General features: G+C 36.5%; 4 protein-coding genes across 7 annotated transcripts in view; 2 read left to right on the forward strand and 2 right to left on the reverse strand.

Moving 5' to 3' along the window:
• The first annotated feature begins 638 nt into the window (after window positions 1–638).
• Window positions 639–4,779, forward strand: LOC118741029 (engulfment and cell motility protein 1). The gene is made up of 4 exons (XM_036472819.1): window positions 639–905; window positions 2,478–3,497; window positions 3,565–4,116; window positions 4,183–4,779. Exons 1-4 carry the CDS (start codon window positions 794–796, stop codon window positions 4,680–4,682), a joined length of 2,184 nt encoding a protein of 727 aa, XP_036328712.1. The 5' UTR covers window positions 639–793; the 3' UTR covers window positions 4,683–4,779.
• Window positions 4,780–6,144: 1,365 nt separating this feature from the next.
• Window positions 6,145–8,699, reverse strand: LOC118741030 (probable protein S-acyltransferase 23). The gene is made up of 3 exons (XM_036472820.1): window positions 7,680–8,699; window positions 6,779–7,270; window positions 6,145–6,679 (listed from the first exon to the last, which is right to left on the reverse strand). Exons 1-3 carry the CDS (start codon window positions 8,697–8,699, stop codon window positions 6,488–6,490), a joined length of 1,704 nt encoding a protein of 567 aa, XP_036328713.1. The 3' UTR covers window positions 6,145–6,487.
• A 1,694-nt stretch (window positions 8,700–10,393) lies between these two features.
• On the reverse strand, window positions 10,394–12,500 carry LOC118741031 (molybdopterin synthase catalytic subunit-like). Of its 3 annotated transcripts, none has more exons than XM_036472823.1 (4): window positions 12,356–12,500; window positions 12,183–12,291; window positions 11,892–12,025; window positions 10,394–11,807 (listed from the first exon to the last, which is right to left on the reverse strand). In XM_036472823.1, exon 4 carries the CDS (start codon window positions 11,659–11,661, stop codon window positions 10,498–10,500), a length of 1,164 nt encoding a protein of 387 aa, XP_036328716.1. In that variant the 5' UTR covers window positions 11,662–11,807; window positions 11,892–12,025; window positions 12,183–12,291; window positions 12,356–12,500; the 3' UTR covers window positions 10,394–10,497. The 3 variants fall into 3 exon arrangements, with proteins under 3 accessions (XP_036328716.1, XP_036328714.1, XP_036328717.1); XM_036472821.1 differs by having other exon boundaries at window positions 10,394–11,817; XM_036472824.1 differs by having other exon boundaries at window positions 10,394–11,817; window positions 11,892–12,042.
• A 3,813-nt stretch (window positions 12,501–16,313) lies between these two features.
• The window catches only part of LOC118741033 (threonine--tRNA ligase 1, cytoplasmic), a 575,984-nt gene continuing 574,924 nt past the window's right edge, over window positions 16,314–17,373 (forward strand). The window contains exon 1 of one of the 2 annotated variants that reach the window (XM_036472829.1): window positions 16,314–16,376. Coding sequence is in view for 1 of the 2 variants with exons in the window: in XM_036472828.1 (XP_036328721.1) it covers window positions 16,442–16,726 (285 nt within the window). In the remaining variant the exon portion in view is untranslated. Of the gene's footprint in view, window positions 16,377–16,415; window positions 16,727–17,373 lie in introns of those variants that run through there. The other variant, XM_036472828.1, reaches the window with a different exon arrangement.

Genomic DNA, 17,373 nt, shown 5'->3' on the forward strand with positions numbered 1-17,373 from the left:
TAGCCGATATTGCTGTGCATGTACACGACTAAAGATCTATCCTTATCGAAATCAATCGATATAGCGCTTTTTAATCACATTTGACAATGTGTTTTCACTTATTTGACGACAAATGCCATTGAATTTGACATAGTGAAAACAAGCCTCAATTTTCAGGCGTTATCTGTGACATACCTTTTGTGACACATTAGTGGAAGATCGACCTACATATTTCGGTAGCCAATTCGAAAACGCCCTATCTCAGAAAACTTTTCAAAAGCGCCATATTTCAGAATTCGGTTTAAAAACGCCTTATCTCAAATATATTTTCAGTCGAGGTATCGATAGTAACACTAGACGTAATACGATAACTTAGACAAAAAGTTCAACCTCTGAAAGGTTCGAACAAAACTTTACGGCTACAAAGCATTGCTTGCACTTTGCTGTGGTATCACTAACTTTGTAAAAATATATCCACACTTTTGATTTTGGCGGGGCCATTGCTTAAAGCAATTATTTTTCATTGAAAAAATATGACCGTCAATATATGGCACTTGCTCAAATCGATTCGATACAAGTACTTTTCTTTCTTTTTAGTTGGTATCGAAAGAAAAGCATCGAGTGCATACTAGCATTTACTTGTATCGGAACATCCCTACTTCCGATGCATCGATATTTTTTACATCTCTAGTTTCTGTTGCATGATTAATATTTGCATTTTTTTGTAAATAAGTGGAGTAGCCTTCCAAATAGAGAATTTCAGTTATTTCAATAAAATAAGTATTCACGACATTAGGACGTATTTGTCGTAAACATGATTCCAAAGAAAACATTTGTGAAAGATGCACACATCGTGAAAATCGCTGTGGAGTTGGAGAATCACTTGCCGCAGCTTATAAATTTGGATCAGCGACAGCCTTTAACAGGTAAATTTTATTGAAAAAAAAATATCAACTAATTTTCATAAGTGCAGTAGATGCAACATAATTGAACAGCATTAACTGAAAGAATTGGTAAAAACCGTGCATAGTATATGTGTACATACATTTGAGCATAAAAGCTCTAGACAGCCAACGCCCTTCCGCAATTATGGCTGCATTGATTTCGAACGCAGCACCAGCAAAAGAGGCAAATTTGTGGCATAATGCCGATCTAGTGCCCCTATGTTTGACCAGATTTCTGTGGACAAATATCGGGACATTTCTAAAGCATCGAAACTGAACATACAGTTTTAGAATAAAAAGGCATAACATCTTTTAATACAGTTTTATTTCAAACAAAGGAAACAAAAAACTGGAAAAATGATCGCAAACATGTATACACATAGTATATTATTCTTATCCATGACTTTTTTGAGGGAGTTAGTAATATTTTTTATAATTTCACTAAGGTCACATTAGTATGGTTCGTTTAAAAAAATAACAAACTTAACAAACAATTATAATAATAGAATGATAGACTGCAATATAGCAAAAGTACCAATTTGACAGAATAAAACCTAACCAACGATCACGGAAAATAAATATGCTATGTTCATCACTTCCTTATACATATGCTATGTTCTTTGTGGTAACGAATGTGCTACCATGTTTGTCCGAAAAATGGTTTTTGGGCCAGAGTACGCGGAGACTCCTATTAATTAACCATTTGAAGACCGAATTAAGTTGCGTAGGGCTAAAACTTTTTCGATGGCGTATTATTGTTCCTTAATCCTCAAATACGAACTGGTATAAAAATTTAACGCCTATGACTTGGTTTGACCGTTATGAAATGTTGCTTATGTTTAAAAAGTTTCCTAACAAAAACCAATGACCTTTGTCAAGGTTTTATGTTTTTATTTCATTTTCTTTGTTATATTTTTGTGGCAAAAAAAAAATAATTTATTATATGTATTTTTATTAATGTTGCAAAACCCATTTTAAGCAACATTTATGTTACACAAGTAGTCACAACGAAAAGGTGCTAAAATCTAATTGGGTCTATAATTTTGCCAAGAGGTTCACCGTTTTGCCTTCACAACATTAGTGGCGTTCCAGATGCTTCACGATTTGCAGGTTTTACAGGATTTGCAGGAACAGCTAATTTCTCCATTAATAAACCTTATGGAAGGTGGTCACCTGGAACGGCTTCCTGTAAAAACCTGCAAATCGTGAAGCATCTGGAACGCAACTGTTGTAAAGAACAAATAATCTAAACCACAAGATTTATAAATCAAAATGTCAGTGTTGTCTATAAAAACATCTGTCCTCAAAGGGTTAATAAAGAAAAAACTGAAAATCTAGATTTAATCGGTACAAATATCAAAAGGCGGGATACTCATACGCCCCGATTAAAAAAATATTCAGCAGGCAACTTTCTTAAAGTCGGTACTGTCCCGCCAAAATCGGTACGAAAGGTCACCGTGCCTATATTATTCAATTCATAAACATCTCCGATATGCTTGAAAGTATTTCGCTAAATTTGCCAGTAAACTTCCACTTTAACATTATTTTTTGCAGGTAAGATACAAGAAATATGTAGTTGTTGGGGTATTGTCGATCCGGAGAACTATGCTTTGCAATTTTGTGATGTAAATAATCAAAAATATGTCACTGAGAAAAATCGCAATGAAATAAAAAATGGGTCAGTATTGCGACTGCAGTACTCACCTTCGAAAACTGCAAATGACACGCTGGAATCATTGCGCAGCGGGTCGACAATGGAGAAGACAAAATGTCTAAAACAACTCGCCACACTAAGTAAAGATCATACATTTGCCATGGAATTCATAAAAGAGCAGGGTTTAGGTATAATCATAAATATGATAGAGGATTCTGCGCAAAAAGATGACGATATACTCAAGTACAGCTTGGCCAGCTTTGTTGAGCTAATGGAGCATGACACAATTTCATGGGAAATATTGCAAAGCACTTTTGTTCAGCGCAATATTTACATAGTTTGTAATTTTCAACATTTCTCCAAAGAATGTACACAAAGTGCGCTTTCCAATTTGGAGAATATCGTACAAAATAGCAGCAAGTATGTACTAGTGGAAAAAGAAGTCACACTACAAGATCTACTGCATCTACTACAAGATGCCAATTCGGCGACAATTCAACAGAATGCTATAGCCCTCATCAATGCACTGTTTATAAAGGCGGATGAGGCACGCAAACGACAAATTGCGCACACGATTAGCGCCAAGCCATACCGGTTGGCTTTGATTGGCAACGCATCGGGTCGTCAAATGGAGATGACGCATCAATTGTATGTTTTGCAAACACTCACTTTGGGTTTACTAGAGCAAAGAATGCGCATGAAAATGAATGCACAAGATCAGGATGCACATGAGAAAATTAAAGAATTGCGACGTATTGCATTTGACGATTATTCTGGGCAAATGGGATTAGGCGATGAACAGTTGAGGCGCAGTGGGGGCGGTTCAGGCGGTGGTAATGTGAATTTTTCGCAATATTACAAGAAACTTGGTTTCAAATGTGATATCAATCCCGCACAGGACTTCATTGAAACGCCACCGGGTAAGTATTTAGCCACTGGGCGCATTTACATACATACATACATCTCTACTCTAAATAATGCCCTTAGGTATTTTGGCTTTGGATTGCATGGTTTACTTTGCACGCACCTATACACAACAGTATACAAAAATTGTGCATGAGAACTCATGTCGCGCTGATGAGCATGAATGTCCTTTCGGCCGCACCTCTATCGAGTTGGTGAAAGTGCTATGCGACATATTGCGGATTGGTGAACCACCAGCCGAACAATCTGCGGATTTTCAACCAATGTTTTTCACACATGACCATCCTTTTGAGGAATTCTTTTGCATTGGTATTATAACATTAAATCGCACATGGAAAGATATGCGCGCTACAGCTGAGGATTTTCAAAAAGTGTTTAGCGTTGTCCGCGAACAAATAACGCGCACACTTAAGGAACGTCCGGAGAATCTGGAAGAGTTTCGCGCAAAAATTGCTTTACTTACCTATCAAACCATAACTAATTTACGTCAACAGGAGCGTACATCAAAAGAGGAATGCGATTCAACTGCATCTGCTATTGTCAAATTGAAAGAAAAGATCTCACCTCATATACTCGACTTAATAAAACAACAGCGACTCTCATATTTGGTAGAAGGTGAGTGGAAATTAAGTATTATTTATGGTAACACATATTATGAATTGTTTAAATTACATTTCTTAGGCACACGTTTTTCGAAATACTCACGCGGTACACGCTCCAAAGACAAATTCTGGTATGCTCGCCTCTCGCCTAATCACAAAGTGATACACTATGGCGATTGCGATGAGAAAACCGTGCCAACGCTTGAAGAACTCACCAACAAAATAGCTGTTATCGATATTAAACAACTACTCGAAGGCAAAGAATGTCCACATATGAAAGAAATGCGTACACGCAAAAATGCCGGCAATCTGGCTTTTTCCATAACGCTCGATAGCATGGAGAATACAACTCTGGACTTTGTGGCGCCCGATGAGACCACGTTTCATTACTGGACAGATGGTATAAATGCTTTGTTGGGTCAGGAAATGACAAGCAAACAAAAGAAAGAAGATTTCGATACACTTCTATCGATGGAAATCAAATTGCGTTTACTGGACACGGAAGGTGTGGACATCAGTAAAGATCCGCCACCAATACCTGAAGACCCGGAAAATTATGATTTCTGTTTTGAGAGCTAGAGTATTTTATGAGGATCCTGCATACGAGTATGTATTAGTGGTGTGTGCTGAGAATACGAAACGCAACAAAAAATAAAAATAAGATTTCAAAAAAAAACATGCCAAAGTAATGTAAGTTAATATAATACAATGTAATATGTATTGATTAGTGGTAGCGCGTACATTATAATATTTAATACAAATAATTCCAAAACAAAACCCTAAGCAAGAAAAAAAACAATCAATTATTTTGACATTCAATTTGCAATATTTTATAGTTTATTTAAGCTAATACCACAATTATATATGTGGCATAAAACAGCCATACAAATTATAACATACGTACATTATTCTTAAACATTTTTTTAAGCTAAAGCTAGACAAGCATACATTTTTGGAATACAGCATATTCAATGAATCTTAACTATGAAACAAATATTTGTGCATCATATTTAATCGCAGTTTGGGTAGTTTAAACGCTACTTTACATCATAGATTCTACGGTTATTTCTTTTATTCCATGTATAATCGGAGTGGTGAGAAGTCGGAATTCTGCCATTAGGAAACTACGCATATCATTTGCTTCGACCTTGCCTGTTATTACTATGTTTTTGATAATTAGGTTGTTTGGCGCATAGTTAAATTGTATAGGTCCGTTTCTTAGTTATAGACATCAAGTCTATTTGCTAACACTAATACTCGAAATTTTTTAAATTTATTGTGCGAATTTTCTGCCTCATTTTTTAAAACATTGAAACACATATTTACCTATACATATGTATGTACATAGATATTAGTATTTGGTCATTTTATGTCATTTGTGCTATTCTTACTTCAAAAGAGGCGCAACCGAAAAGAAAAATTTTGGTCGATTTTTTCATAAATCAATTCGTAGGATTTTTCTCAAATTAATGAAAATATTTTCTTCTTCATGATTATATTCTCTTAACTAGAAAACTACTGTTATACCTTTTTTGTTTCAATTGCGTTAAATCTGTACGATCCATAAACACTTATATTTCCGGATCTGATTTTTGAGTTGTACCTCTTTTGAAGACGGTGCGCGAAATTCCGTTTAAAAGTGTTCTTATATTTCAAAGTAAAAATTGTCTACATTTGATTATTTAAGGAATATATGTAGGCTATTTTTTAATATCATTATCCTATTATCCGCTCGTGATTTCAAACATATTGAGAAATACCGTAATATTCTGGATACATCGGCGTTTTATTTCAAGTTATAAATAGCACGCCAATGGTACCTTTGCTCCCAGCGAAATATATTGCTTCTCCTTAAAACCCGTTTTCATAATTTGAGTGTTCTAACCCGTTTTTATATTTCGTCAATTACTTTCACTCCAATAGAACTCTCCGAAAAATATTGCTTTTGGACAATAGTTGTTGCTAAAAAATATTCACATACCTTGCCCTTAACACATATTAGCCCTATAGAGATTTCCGGAAATTCTTCTGGAGTGACGGGTTTTGGTCAAAGATAAGTTCATGTCCCATCATTGACTACGTTGTTTTTGATCATATTTTATAACAATACAACGGGCATCGGTTACTTGTTCCTGATGTATTCACTTTTTCTCATCGTATTTGTTGCGTGTATTCCATAAGATTTCTAATTTCCCATAAGCGTATGCTAAGGCTGAAAAGTGCATTAAAGTCCAAGCAAAATAGCTTCCAATTCTTATTTTCTCATTCGAACTGCATCCATTTTTGCAGGCCTTAAAACGCTGCACCTTGATTTATTTAGCTATTTATTATCCATGTGATGGTAATTTACGACGCCCCGTATTAGCGCGTACCTAAGTTTTCAATCAAATATTATCCTCCATAAGCAAATCATTTTCATCGATACGATCAGGTAAGCAGACAAAAAATTCTAGCAAATTTAATATGGGTCCCCGCGAGAATGGGTTTTGATATCGTCCACGCTTATCACGCAAATATGGATAACGTTTGTAATTGAACATTTCGTTGGTCGTTAGATTCATGCAGGCATGCAATATCTGCAAATAAAGAACAACACTTTGAATTATGTACATACATACATACATAATATATTGGAAGTTTTGCCTTCCAGATTCACATATGTATATCAGGCATACCGATGTACAAGTCAATATCCAGCCGAGAGCGCAAAACACCACAGCCTCCAATAGTCCTAAAACATAGAGCAACGTAAAGCCCTCAATCATCACGCAATAGCAAGCGAAGTAAATGGTAAACGAGCAATTCACAGCCACTGAGAGTACAAACAAGAAGAACCACATACGGTTCCGCAAACCTACACAGTTGTGAATGAACGGGCAGTGGTGGTCAAAATACGATACACATCGGTTACAGACGCGACAGTGCTTAGCTCGCAATGGACGCAAACAGCGGCAGCTGTGGCACAAACGCGTTAAAATTACATTTCGCTTTTTCAACTTGTCAAAGTAAGGTATCTGTTTGATGGCGCGATAGTAGGCATCAGAGCTTAGCGGTATATAGCCTGGATCACGACGATTCGCTATGACCCAACTGATCCACATCACTGCATTCCAATAAATGAAACAGTAATGGGAGCGACGTAAAATGTTCCAGGTGATTGGTATAGCCTTGGAAAGAAAATAAAATAGGTACATAAATATCGTTACTTTAATTCAAGGCCCTGACCAACATTTTTTTCGAAACTGCGTTTTGCACAGATTTTGGCAGGATGTATTAAAATACACCTTCAATAAAAATTTTGAAGTGCTATTACCAAATACAACGGAGTTACATGCCGCTTTTTAAAAGGTCTGACACTGATTTTATAATGTTTTTTGCTTCTCCTGTAAAATAAAAAATTGTTGGTTTACGGCCTTTGAGAATTAAGGAGACGATATGTACTTATGTTTGTATATCATTTAGGTGAAATCTCTGTAAGTAATCTGGTCACACAGTTGATTCTAATTTTTAACTAATGTATGTATGTATGTACATAATTACATATGTGCATGAATTTTACCTATTTATGTAACTTACTCTTATCATGTACATGGGATATCCCCATAATAACACCGAGAATAAGAAAAGTAGCAAAGGTCCTTTCGAGTCGCCTGCTCCACCAAATAACCAACCCCAAATTTCCGAAATTGACGGTATCCAGCGTGATTTTTTCTTCACTTCATTGTATAGTAATCGTACTATGTCCTGATGCTGATGCGCCTGTGCCAACATTATCGGCGTTTTACCATTCTTGTCTCGCGGCTCCAAATCCATGTTAGATTTTTCGCACAACAATCGTACACATGTCATATTGCCCGACAGGCATGCTAAATGTAATGGTGTCGAACCGAAATTATCGGTTTTTTGGAGCTCAACACCCGAATACATAAGCAAACGCATGAGATCGGCATGCCCTTTGTAGGCTGCCCAGTGCAAAGCCGTGTCACCATTTATGTCCGTAAGATGATTAAGCGCACCCATGCCGAGTAAGTAGGCTGCCGTAGCTGTCTTGCCATACATGCATGCGCTCATGAGTGGCGTTAGACCTTTAAAATCTGCCGCATTCACAGCCACACCGGCCTGCAACAAAACTTGCACCACTGCGGCATGACCTTTGCGACATGCCCAGTGTATGGGGCGGGGGCCCTGTGTCCCTAAACATGGCAAATCAACCGGCGCATTACGTTCAATTAGATAGCGCATAATTTCTACATTGCCGCTGAGTGCCACCCAATGACCAGGCGTGTAGCCATGTCTGTCACGTGCCGACAAACATTCTATTCCGAATTTCTCCACCAAATTTTCCACATCACTGACTTCTCCATTTTTTATGACATCAAATATATCGTCCAAATGCGCCATAGCACCGTCGATGCCTTCAAACAGTAGTAAATTGCTATCGTCATGCTCGTCGATAGCTCCATCTCCGCCAGATGTGCGTCCAACTCCGCCGCCAACACTGTTCACTCCCACTCCGCCACGTCCACCTCGACGCAACGTTGGCGGCGAATGCGGACGCTCTTCGGTGTTGGCGGCGCTATCCTCTTCGGCCACCATGTTGCATGAGGTCAGGGGCAACGCCCACACACTGCGGGCGGCCCCTGGACTGGGATGCACTTTGCTGTGCTGCGTTCTGATGATGTCGCCGCTGGCCACGTTATAAAAATCCGTTCTCTCCACAATCACAGTGCCTGAAGCTGAAGGTGATTGATGGAGCGGATTCTCGAGTAGATGAGAAATCTTGTTTGCTTTCTGCTTTGCTCCGAAATTGAGAAAACAAACCTTAATCTTTATTTATTTTTTATCGACAAAAGATTTTAAGGGATTTAATCAATGTATGTATATACATACATAAAATGAAATTTAATTTTTTTAATTTTGGAAGGAATGTTCTGGTGCTTCACTTTAAAAACTGTAGGGCAAACGAGGATATACTAAACAAACGAGCAAAAGGAAAATCAATAACGAACTGCATGACATTTGAGTTGTAATTGGTCCTTGACTGTTGGCTGGTTTCTGAGGGGTGATACAACCAAAGAAAGATGTGAATGTTCGTGTGTTGTGCGTGTGTATATACATATGTACATACATATATAGAAATAGAAGAATTCGGACCCACATACATATGTACATATATACATAAATGTAAAGAAATTAAGTATGTTAATTTTTAAATTTTTAACGGTTTATATATTAAAGTGACTTATATGGAAATATGTAAGCACCTTACGAGGTAATCCATGTTTTCTTTCAGTTTTTAGTGCCAAAATTGTCATCTACTAGTAAAGCACAAAATGAACACCTCCGACGACGCATTACGTTGTCAGTTGAAAAATAACGGGCCGCCGAAGTTATTTCCAAGCGTGGAAGTACTCCGAGCAACTGCTCTACGTTCTTGGTAACCACGTAAAGTGCATTCTAAATTCCTATTTACATAAGGCGGCCACGTCTTTCTTAAATTAAGGGAGATTCGTCAGTGAAGTGGTAAGGACCGCCGGGCGAAGTGTAAGTTGCTGGTAAGGTATTGCGCTTCACCTGGCGGTCCTTACCACTTCCCTACCGAATCTCCCTTGCGTAAACAGAGGCGTGGCCGCCCTATGTAAGTAGGAATTTAGAATGTACATTTGGTATCAGACATACTTCTGGCCCGCTTTACAAAGTAAGTTACGTAGAAGGTAGAGCAGTTGCTCGGATAGTTCGACGCTTGGAAATAACTTCGGCGATACGTTATTTTGCAACTGACAGCGTAATGCGCCGTCGGAGCTGAAAGAAAACATGGATTATCTCGTAATTACCTATTTTTCCAGTGGGAAGAGTCCTATTCACATACTACATACATATTTAACAAAGTAAATATGTGCATATGTATGTGTTCCGAAAGGAGTTTGATACTGGCTACTCATTTTCACCGGATATAACATGTCGCCCCAATAATGAAATATGCAGTGTGAGAGTTGCATGATTTTTTACCCGGCTACGCCTAAAAATATGCAATTTATATTTACTCATTGCCTAACAATCTTTGTTTAACAACTTTTCCAGGAATTATGTACTAGCAGCGAGAGCGTTAACACAAAATAGAAAGGAAGAGAAATCGTGAGAAAGTTATTGAACGCAAAACCAGTAGAAACTTTCGCCACTTTTATCCCTTTTGGTGGCTTAAGTTTTGACGTGCAGATTGCGAATATGAGTATGCAGATACCTACGTTAGTTCAATTATTCATAACAATTTTTATTTAACTTATTTTATTTTGAGCAAGATCTATGTACATACATATTTGCCCCTAATAGAGCATAGATTTTTTGAAAACATACATACATTCATACACAAGTTTCAGATAAAAAATCTACGATTTCAATTAATTTCCATGTCTTTGCACGTTTGTATTTGCTGCATCAAAGAATCTAATTCATTGACTGTGTAGACCTTATGGCTCGAAGGATCGCACCCATAATTTGTTTTTGTTATGACTTTATCTGAGGTTGAGTTTTGTTTTGAAGTTTTTGGAGAATTATTAGCATCAACAATAAAATGCCAGTACTCAGGAGATATAGATTCTAAACGTAGTATACGATCTTCAATTTCCTTGAGACGCCTACTTATCGGTAAATCATGATTAGATGAACGAAACAGATGTTGTTCTATAGCCTCAAGCCTATTGTGAGCCGAAGTAGGTAATTTTGTATGTACTCCAATTTTTTCTCCTTCGGTTAAGTTTAACTTCATTGAAGGGTCATATGTCATCAATTTATCTAATGCTCTTAAGTAGTTTGGACGAGTTTGTGGGCCGGTGGTATTTTTCACCCGGAAAACTTTTAAATGACATTTCGACCTTTCTTGTTTCACAACGGTGCTATTTACTCGTGCACAAGTACAATCTTCTTCATTTTTATTGAGTTTGTCTATATTAATGTAGTCAACGATGTTGTTTTGGTCGATTTCTTCACGTTTTATTGTAATAAAACGTGCTATGCGATTACGAATTTCATTTCCGTTTGCAGTTATTTGCACCAGATCCGTTGACACAGGAGTTTCGGCGTGTATTTTGGATTTTGAGAAACAGAATCTCTCACTATCTTCACACACCCTTTGACACTCTTCATCTTGTTTATAATCTCTGTTTTCATTAAAATGTAGCCCTCTTTCCGAAGTTAGCACTGCTTTCTTCAATTGTTCAATAGCATATCCCAATGCTTCCAACGAACATTGTTGAAATGGAGAGGCAATTGCTATGACCACTTTTGCTTCTTTAGGTGCAATTAAACCAATGCGTTTGTAGATTGCTATATTCATTACACCCTTCCAACGGGAACGTATTTCATCGCATATACACTTTAGCTCTTTTTTGGCAATTGATTCATTTGTTTCACGTTCAACCGAAGGGATGAGTTTTTGTTCCAAATTATTTGGAGTTGTCTCTACAAATAATGAAAGTGCACTACACTTTTCATGCAATACTAAATTACTAATCGCTCCAATGAGTAGAGGCTCTGGGGTTATCACTAAAAAATTCGACATTTCGTCCTAAATAATTATTGTAATTGATGAAATATTTAAATGTTCGTCTTTGGGATTCCGTTTCTTTGTCGTATATTATTTTCATTGGAAGCAATAGCATTCTACTCGGGCTAGTACTTGCCCTCAGCAGTTTCGAACGCTGGTACCTAAAAAAACCTTTATAAGTAAAATACAATTGAGTAAATTGGTGCAACATAGTCAAATAGGCTTTACGACGACTTGTTTCTTACCTTGCTCGGTAACTTTTTCTGAAATTACTAAAATACATATGTTTGTCTAGCCATAAACGAAGTTTCGGCCACTTTCACTTCAGCGCCGGAGCACTGAGCAATGACGTGTGCTTTGTTCAGGATAGGTATGGAGTCTGTGAATCAAAGATTTCTAATTAAATTTTTTTATTGCAGCAGTATGTTCCAACTTAAAAAAGTTTTTAAACGCAGAATTTACAATAAAATATCGCTATATGCTTGATATTTGAGCAATCCAAGAGTGTGGCGCGGCATATTGTTCAAAAAACTCACCTGTACGTGTGCTTGTAGGAACGTTGTGCTCACAGCTGCAGAATGGTACTTGGTCAATAACTAATTAGCAACTGTGTTAAACTCACCGTGCTGGCTAGGGTGTGAAATTCTATAAGATTATAGATTAAGTAGGTAATTTAATAGTGAAATAACAGATTTATTGGAACACTTACCCGAAATCGTGAAATCAAAAAACCAAATGTTTACGAATGAACGAAAAGCAAACAGCGAAAGAGCAACGGTTATCGGGATGCTACGATTCATCGATGTATCGAAAACATCGAGATATCAGCAAAAAGCATACCCCGACATGAACGAAAGACACAAGATCACGTAGAACAAGAGTGAAAAAAATGAACCTAGTATTACGTGTATTTTGTTTTTGCTTTTACTTATTTGACAGCACACCCATCAAAAGCAAAAACAAAATACATGTAAACTTTGGAGCGAATTGAAATTTGACATAACACCCGCAATACAAAATACATGTGGTTGTAATCTAAATTCGCCAGTAACACCACCTTGTATAAATTCGCCTTGCATCGAGATATCAGCAAAAAGCATACCAAGGCGAATTTGTACAAGGTGGTGTTACTGGCGAATTTAGATTACAACAACGACGACCACATATATTTTGTATGGAGGGTGTTATGTCAAATCTCAATTCGCGCCAAAGTTTACATGTATTTTGTTTTTGCTTTTGATGGGTGTGCTGTCAAATCAGTAAAAGCAAAAACAAAATACGTGTAAGGCGAAGAAATCAGCTGACTTTACACCACCTTGTATAAATTCGCCTTGAAGCATACCCTGAGAAAAATGGCTGACTATCGGAAATAAACTATCGATTGTACACTCACATACATACATGCGTATGTGCATCAAAGAAAATTTTACTTCATTAGATTTGTTCGTCGAGCAAAAAATTTTTACGAATTTGTACGAATTATCAAGATTTTTGCCCAAATCGCGTTCGTGCAGACCAAAAAATTATCCATCACTCATAAACTGAGAGCGCAAAGTGACAGTTCTCCAGAGAGAAGTTACAAATTCTTGCTGGAAAAATTTTAGCCGGCAAGAATTTGCAATGATGAACCAACAAACCAAGATCACGTATTCAAAGGAGCAAGAAAAAAGTATATTTCTGAACGTTTTTGACATCTGCCTAAGAATGAAAACAAAGAAAACGAAAAAGGCGCGGTGGTTGAGTGCGATTATATTGGCATTTATCATAAAATTAATAAGGCTTTCTGCACATTGGTCGTCTAATCATAGTTACTTCATCGTCACAATCGTGATGCAACGATTACATGACGACTACTTTTTCGCACACTCGGTCGTGATATTTCAATTCATTTGGCGTTTAAAAATTGACTTGGAGCAGGTATTTTCTGTGTTTCTGGTTGATATTTTCTCGAAATATGTGCAAAATCCTGCAATTTTTAAAATATGGACTGTGCTGCAACAATTCTAGACATAATTTTTCAGTAATATCTCTTCTTTTCTTTTCCTGAAATGTATTGTGTGCATGCACACAGAGACTTTACAATTTCGACATGTTTTATAGTTAAAACGCTCACATTTATTGAGTTCTATTGCAATTATCCAATTTTTAATAATTTCGACAGATTATATGCCAAAGACACTCATTTTTATGCAATTTTAATGCAAATATTGAATTTTCACTAATTTTTCCCCATAAAATGTAAACAAACAATGCGTGCACAACGATTAGCAAACGACAGAATGCCGTACTTATCCGTTTCTGCATCTAATAGGCTGTTTTACGCGTAAAAGCACATTTAGCGCATTTAGCTCTAAATGTACATTTATCCATACAAAATTCGTCACCTAAATGCAACTAAATGCAACTACATTTTTGCATTAAGAATCTAAATGCTAAAAGCAACCCTGTGATCTTCCAAAATTTCCACGATTCGAACATGGTTTAAAGAGAAAAAGTGGCAACATTGTTTTTTCGAGTATGCAGCTAGCTGCGTTTCAGTGATCGCCGATCGAGATTTCTTTTATTTTGCATTACATATTTGGATAAAGAAAAGTTAAGCAAATTCAACATCGATTTGATACTGATAGAATTCTGGATCAATTTGTGATCAACTCTGTTTGGTTTGTTTACTAATTAAGTGAGGAAATTTTAATTGAATGCACCGACAAATAAATATATACACAAACAAATGTTCGGTTATGATTAAAACAATTCAAGTTTTTGTATTGAATTTTTGGTTTAAAATTTATTTTTTCCTTTTCAGTAGGGTTTTTGCACATTATCTTCTGCGTGAGAATTGATCGTAATATATACGCATCTAAATAAGAGACTGGAACACGGCTGTTTGTCAAAAGCATACGATTTCGAACTCGCGTAAATGTACATTTGCTAAATGCTATAGCATGAACGCTCTTCGAAAACATATGTTCGAAAGTGCTAAATGTTGCATTTTAAATGCAGCAAAAACGCTGCATAATACGATTTGCCGATAACGACAAGTGTGCAGATCTCATTTGAAATGCATGTGCTCGGCCCAAAATTTCAGGGCGAGACGATAACGCAACTATGATTGGACGACAAGTGTGCAGATAGCCTAAGTGAAACTGAATAAAAATGAGCCAAAGGTGTTCATAAAGTATGGTTTTCGTGATAGAAAGTGTTTTGAATCCACGTAGCATCAGTACAGTTCGATTTTTTAATTCCAAGTTCTGACCAGAAAAGTGCATCCACCTTTCACGCAAATTTACGCCTCCTGGCAAACCAAAAGCACAAACTTGTTCAAATCACAAAGCACCTCATTTTATATCATAAATTTGTAAGAAATTTATAATTAAAATCGCTGCAGAAAACACATCAACTCGCTAAAAAATCACTACGAAGAGGTAAAAGACGATGTAAACAAAACCAAAAAACATCAAGAACGCTTCGAAAATTATTTTCTGAAAATCGATTACAAATACAACGATGGCTGATTAGGTGATCTGTCGTCGTTGATTAATGATTTGCAATCACGAAAAACATATGATTGTGGCACATGGTTACATTTTTGAAATTGAATAAATAAGTTCGTTAAATTTAAAAATTTATAATCACGAGCGATTTTTTTATGAAAAAAGACCTAAATGCAACTCCATTAAAAGTCTAGATGCTAAAAGCAACCCTTTGATGTTCAAAAATTTCCACAATTCGAACATGGTTTAATGGGAAAAAGTGGCAACATTGCTTTTCGCGTATACAGTTGCTAGCTGCGTTTCAGTGATCGTCGGTCGAGATTTCATTTATTATTTTACATTATTTGGAAAAAGAAAAGTTGCTCAAATTCAACATCGATGTGATATTGATTGAAATCTGGCTCAATTTGTGATCAACTCTGTTTTTTCCTATTTAATTGAGGAAATTTCAACTGACAGCACCGACAAATGAATATATACACATACAAATTTTATGGTTATGGTTAAAACCATGATAAAAACATAGTAAGGTAAAACCGTTCTCTCAATTCTTCTTCCATGATTTTTTTTTAAGTTTCCCAACATTTTATAATCATACAAAATTGAGAGTAAAAAAAGGAATTGTTCGAAGTTGTTGTTCATTAAGATTGAAAATGAGAATGCGTGTGTAAGTTTGTGTGTAAAATTTTAAAATTAAATTGCTTGCAAACGTCAAGAATTTGAAAAATTCCTCTCAGCGGTTCTACCATCCTATTTTTTTTTATAATGGTTAAAACAATTCAGTTTTTTTATTGAGTTTTTGTTTAAAATTTCTTTTTCCCTCTTCAGTAGGGTTTTTTGCACATTATCTTCTCTGTGCGAATTGATCGTGATAGATACGGATCTGAATAAGAGACTGGAACACGGCTGTTTGTCAAAAGCATACGATTTCGAACTCGCGTAAATGTACATTTGGTAAATGCGATAAAATGAACGCTCTTAGAAAAATATGTTCGAAAGTGCTAAATGTTGCATTATGCAGCAAAAACGCTGCATTATTGCGAATTCCCAGCGATTTGTTACGATTCGCACTAGCATTATAACCATAGAGTCCGACGGCGCTATTAGTAATTCATTTCAATTAATATGGCAACACTTTCAACATTTCCTTCTTTTGACAGTCTTCGCTGCAACGGGATTGAACGGGATTTCGTGAAACGTGGTGCAAGGGCTTGATCTTTTTTGGAAAATATTTCGAAGGCATGTTTTCAATTGATTTATTTGAAAAAACCTAAGCGTTTCTATCTCAGTGAAGTGTTTAAGTTATGTATAAAACTGTACAAGTGGTGGGCGCGCCGAGATTTTACATACATATTCCCGGCATCAGACACATATTCGCCCAGTGCCAACAGCGCCACATTGCCGTTGTTACCAAATCACAATCGTGCACTGTTGATGATAGCGATAACTTAGGGAAAGAACAAAGGAACCTTATAGAACTGCGGAACCTCGGCGTAGGGAATCTTTCTTCCTCAACATACAACTCATTCAACACTCTTCACATAGGCGGAATTCCTCATGAAACTTTCTGTCGGCGCTATGCAACATTGGTCGGTGTCTAGAAGCAACAAACAGATCATTTAAACGTATCGCCCTATATTGGAATAGCTAATGACGAATACAAATTTAGTGCGAATTCTACATTTTCAATTTTGTAAATGCGGAAAGTTTTGTTTGCACCCTTCCCAAACACCAATATCACCTAATTTACTGCGCCGTGCATGCGCATGATTCATACATAATAGGTTTGTTCGTCGAAAATCCAGCAAGAATTATCCAACACTCAAAATATCAGAGAGTAAGAAAAAATTCTCTCAAATTCTCTCTCATGTTGAGAAACTTGGAAATTTCTGCACGAACGCAAATTTGCAGTAATTTGCAAGTTTCGCTGCCAGCTGGCGTCCACGGTTGCATTTCAAAAATAAAAAATTTTTATAGAATTTTTAAAATTCTTTCGGATGGCCAAAAACAGGATATACATGTATATTTCTTGTTGTTCTGACTTTCTTTAACATACATTTCAATTTCTTCATCGTACTAGCTGTTGGGTTTCTTAAATCGACTCTGGTTGCAATTGCATTCCGATTGCGAATACCATTTTTTTCAGCCGAATTAAGTTCAAATCATTGGAATTAACTAAATTAATTATATCAACAATTATTTACTTCCTTTTTTCATAAAAAAATCGCTCGTGTTT

The sequence above is a fragment of the Rhagoletis pomonella genome, unplaced genomic scaffold, assembly GCF_013731165.1.
Source record: "Rhagoletis pomonella isolate Grant_MI unplaced genomic scaffold, Rhpom_1.0 Rhpom_scaffold_00006, whole genome shotgun sequence".
Lineage (NCBI taxonomy): Eukaryota > Metazoa > Arthropoda > Insecta > Diptera > Tephritidae > Rhagoletis > Rhagoletis pomonella.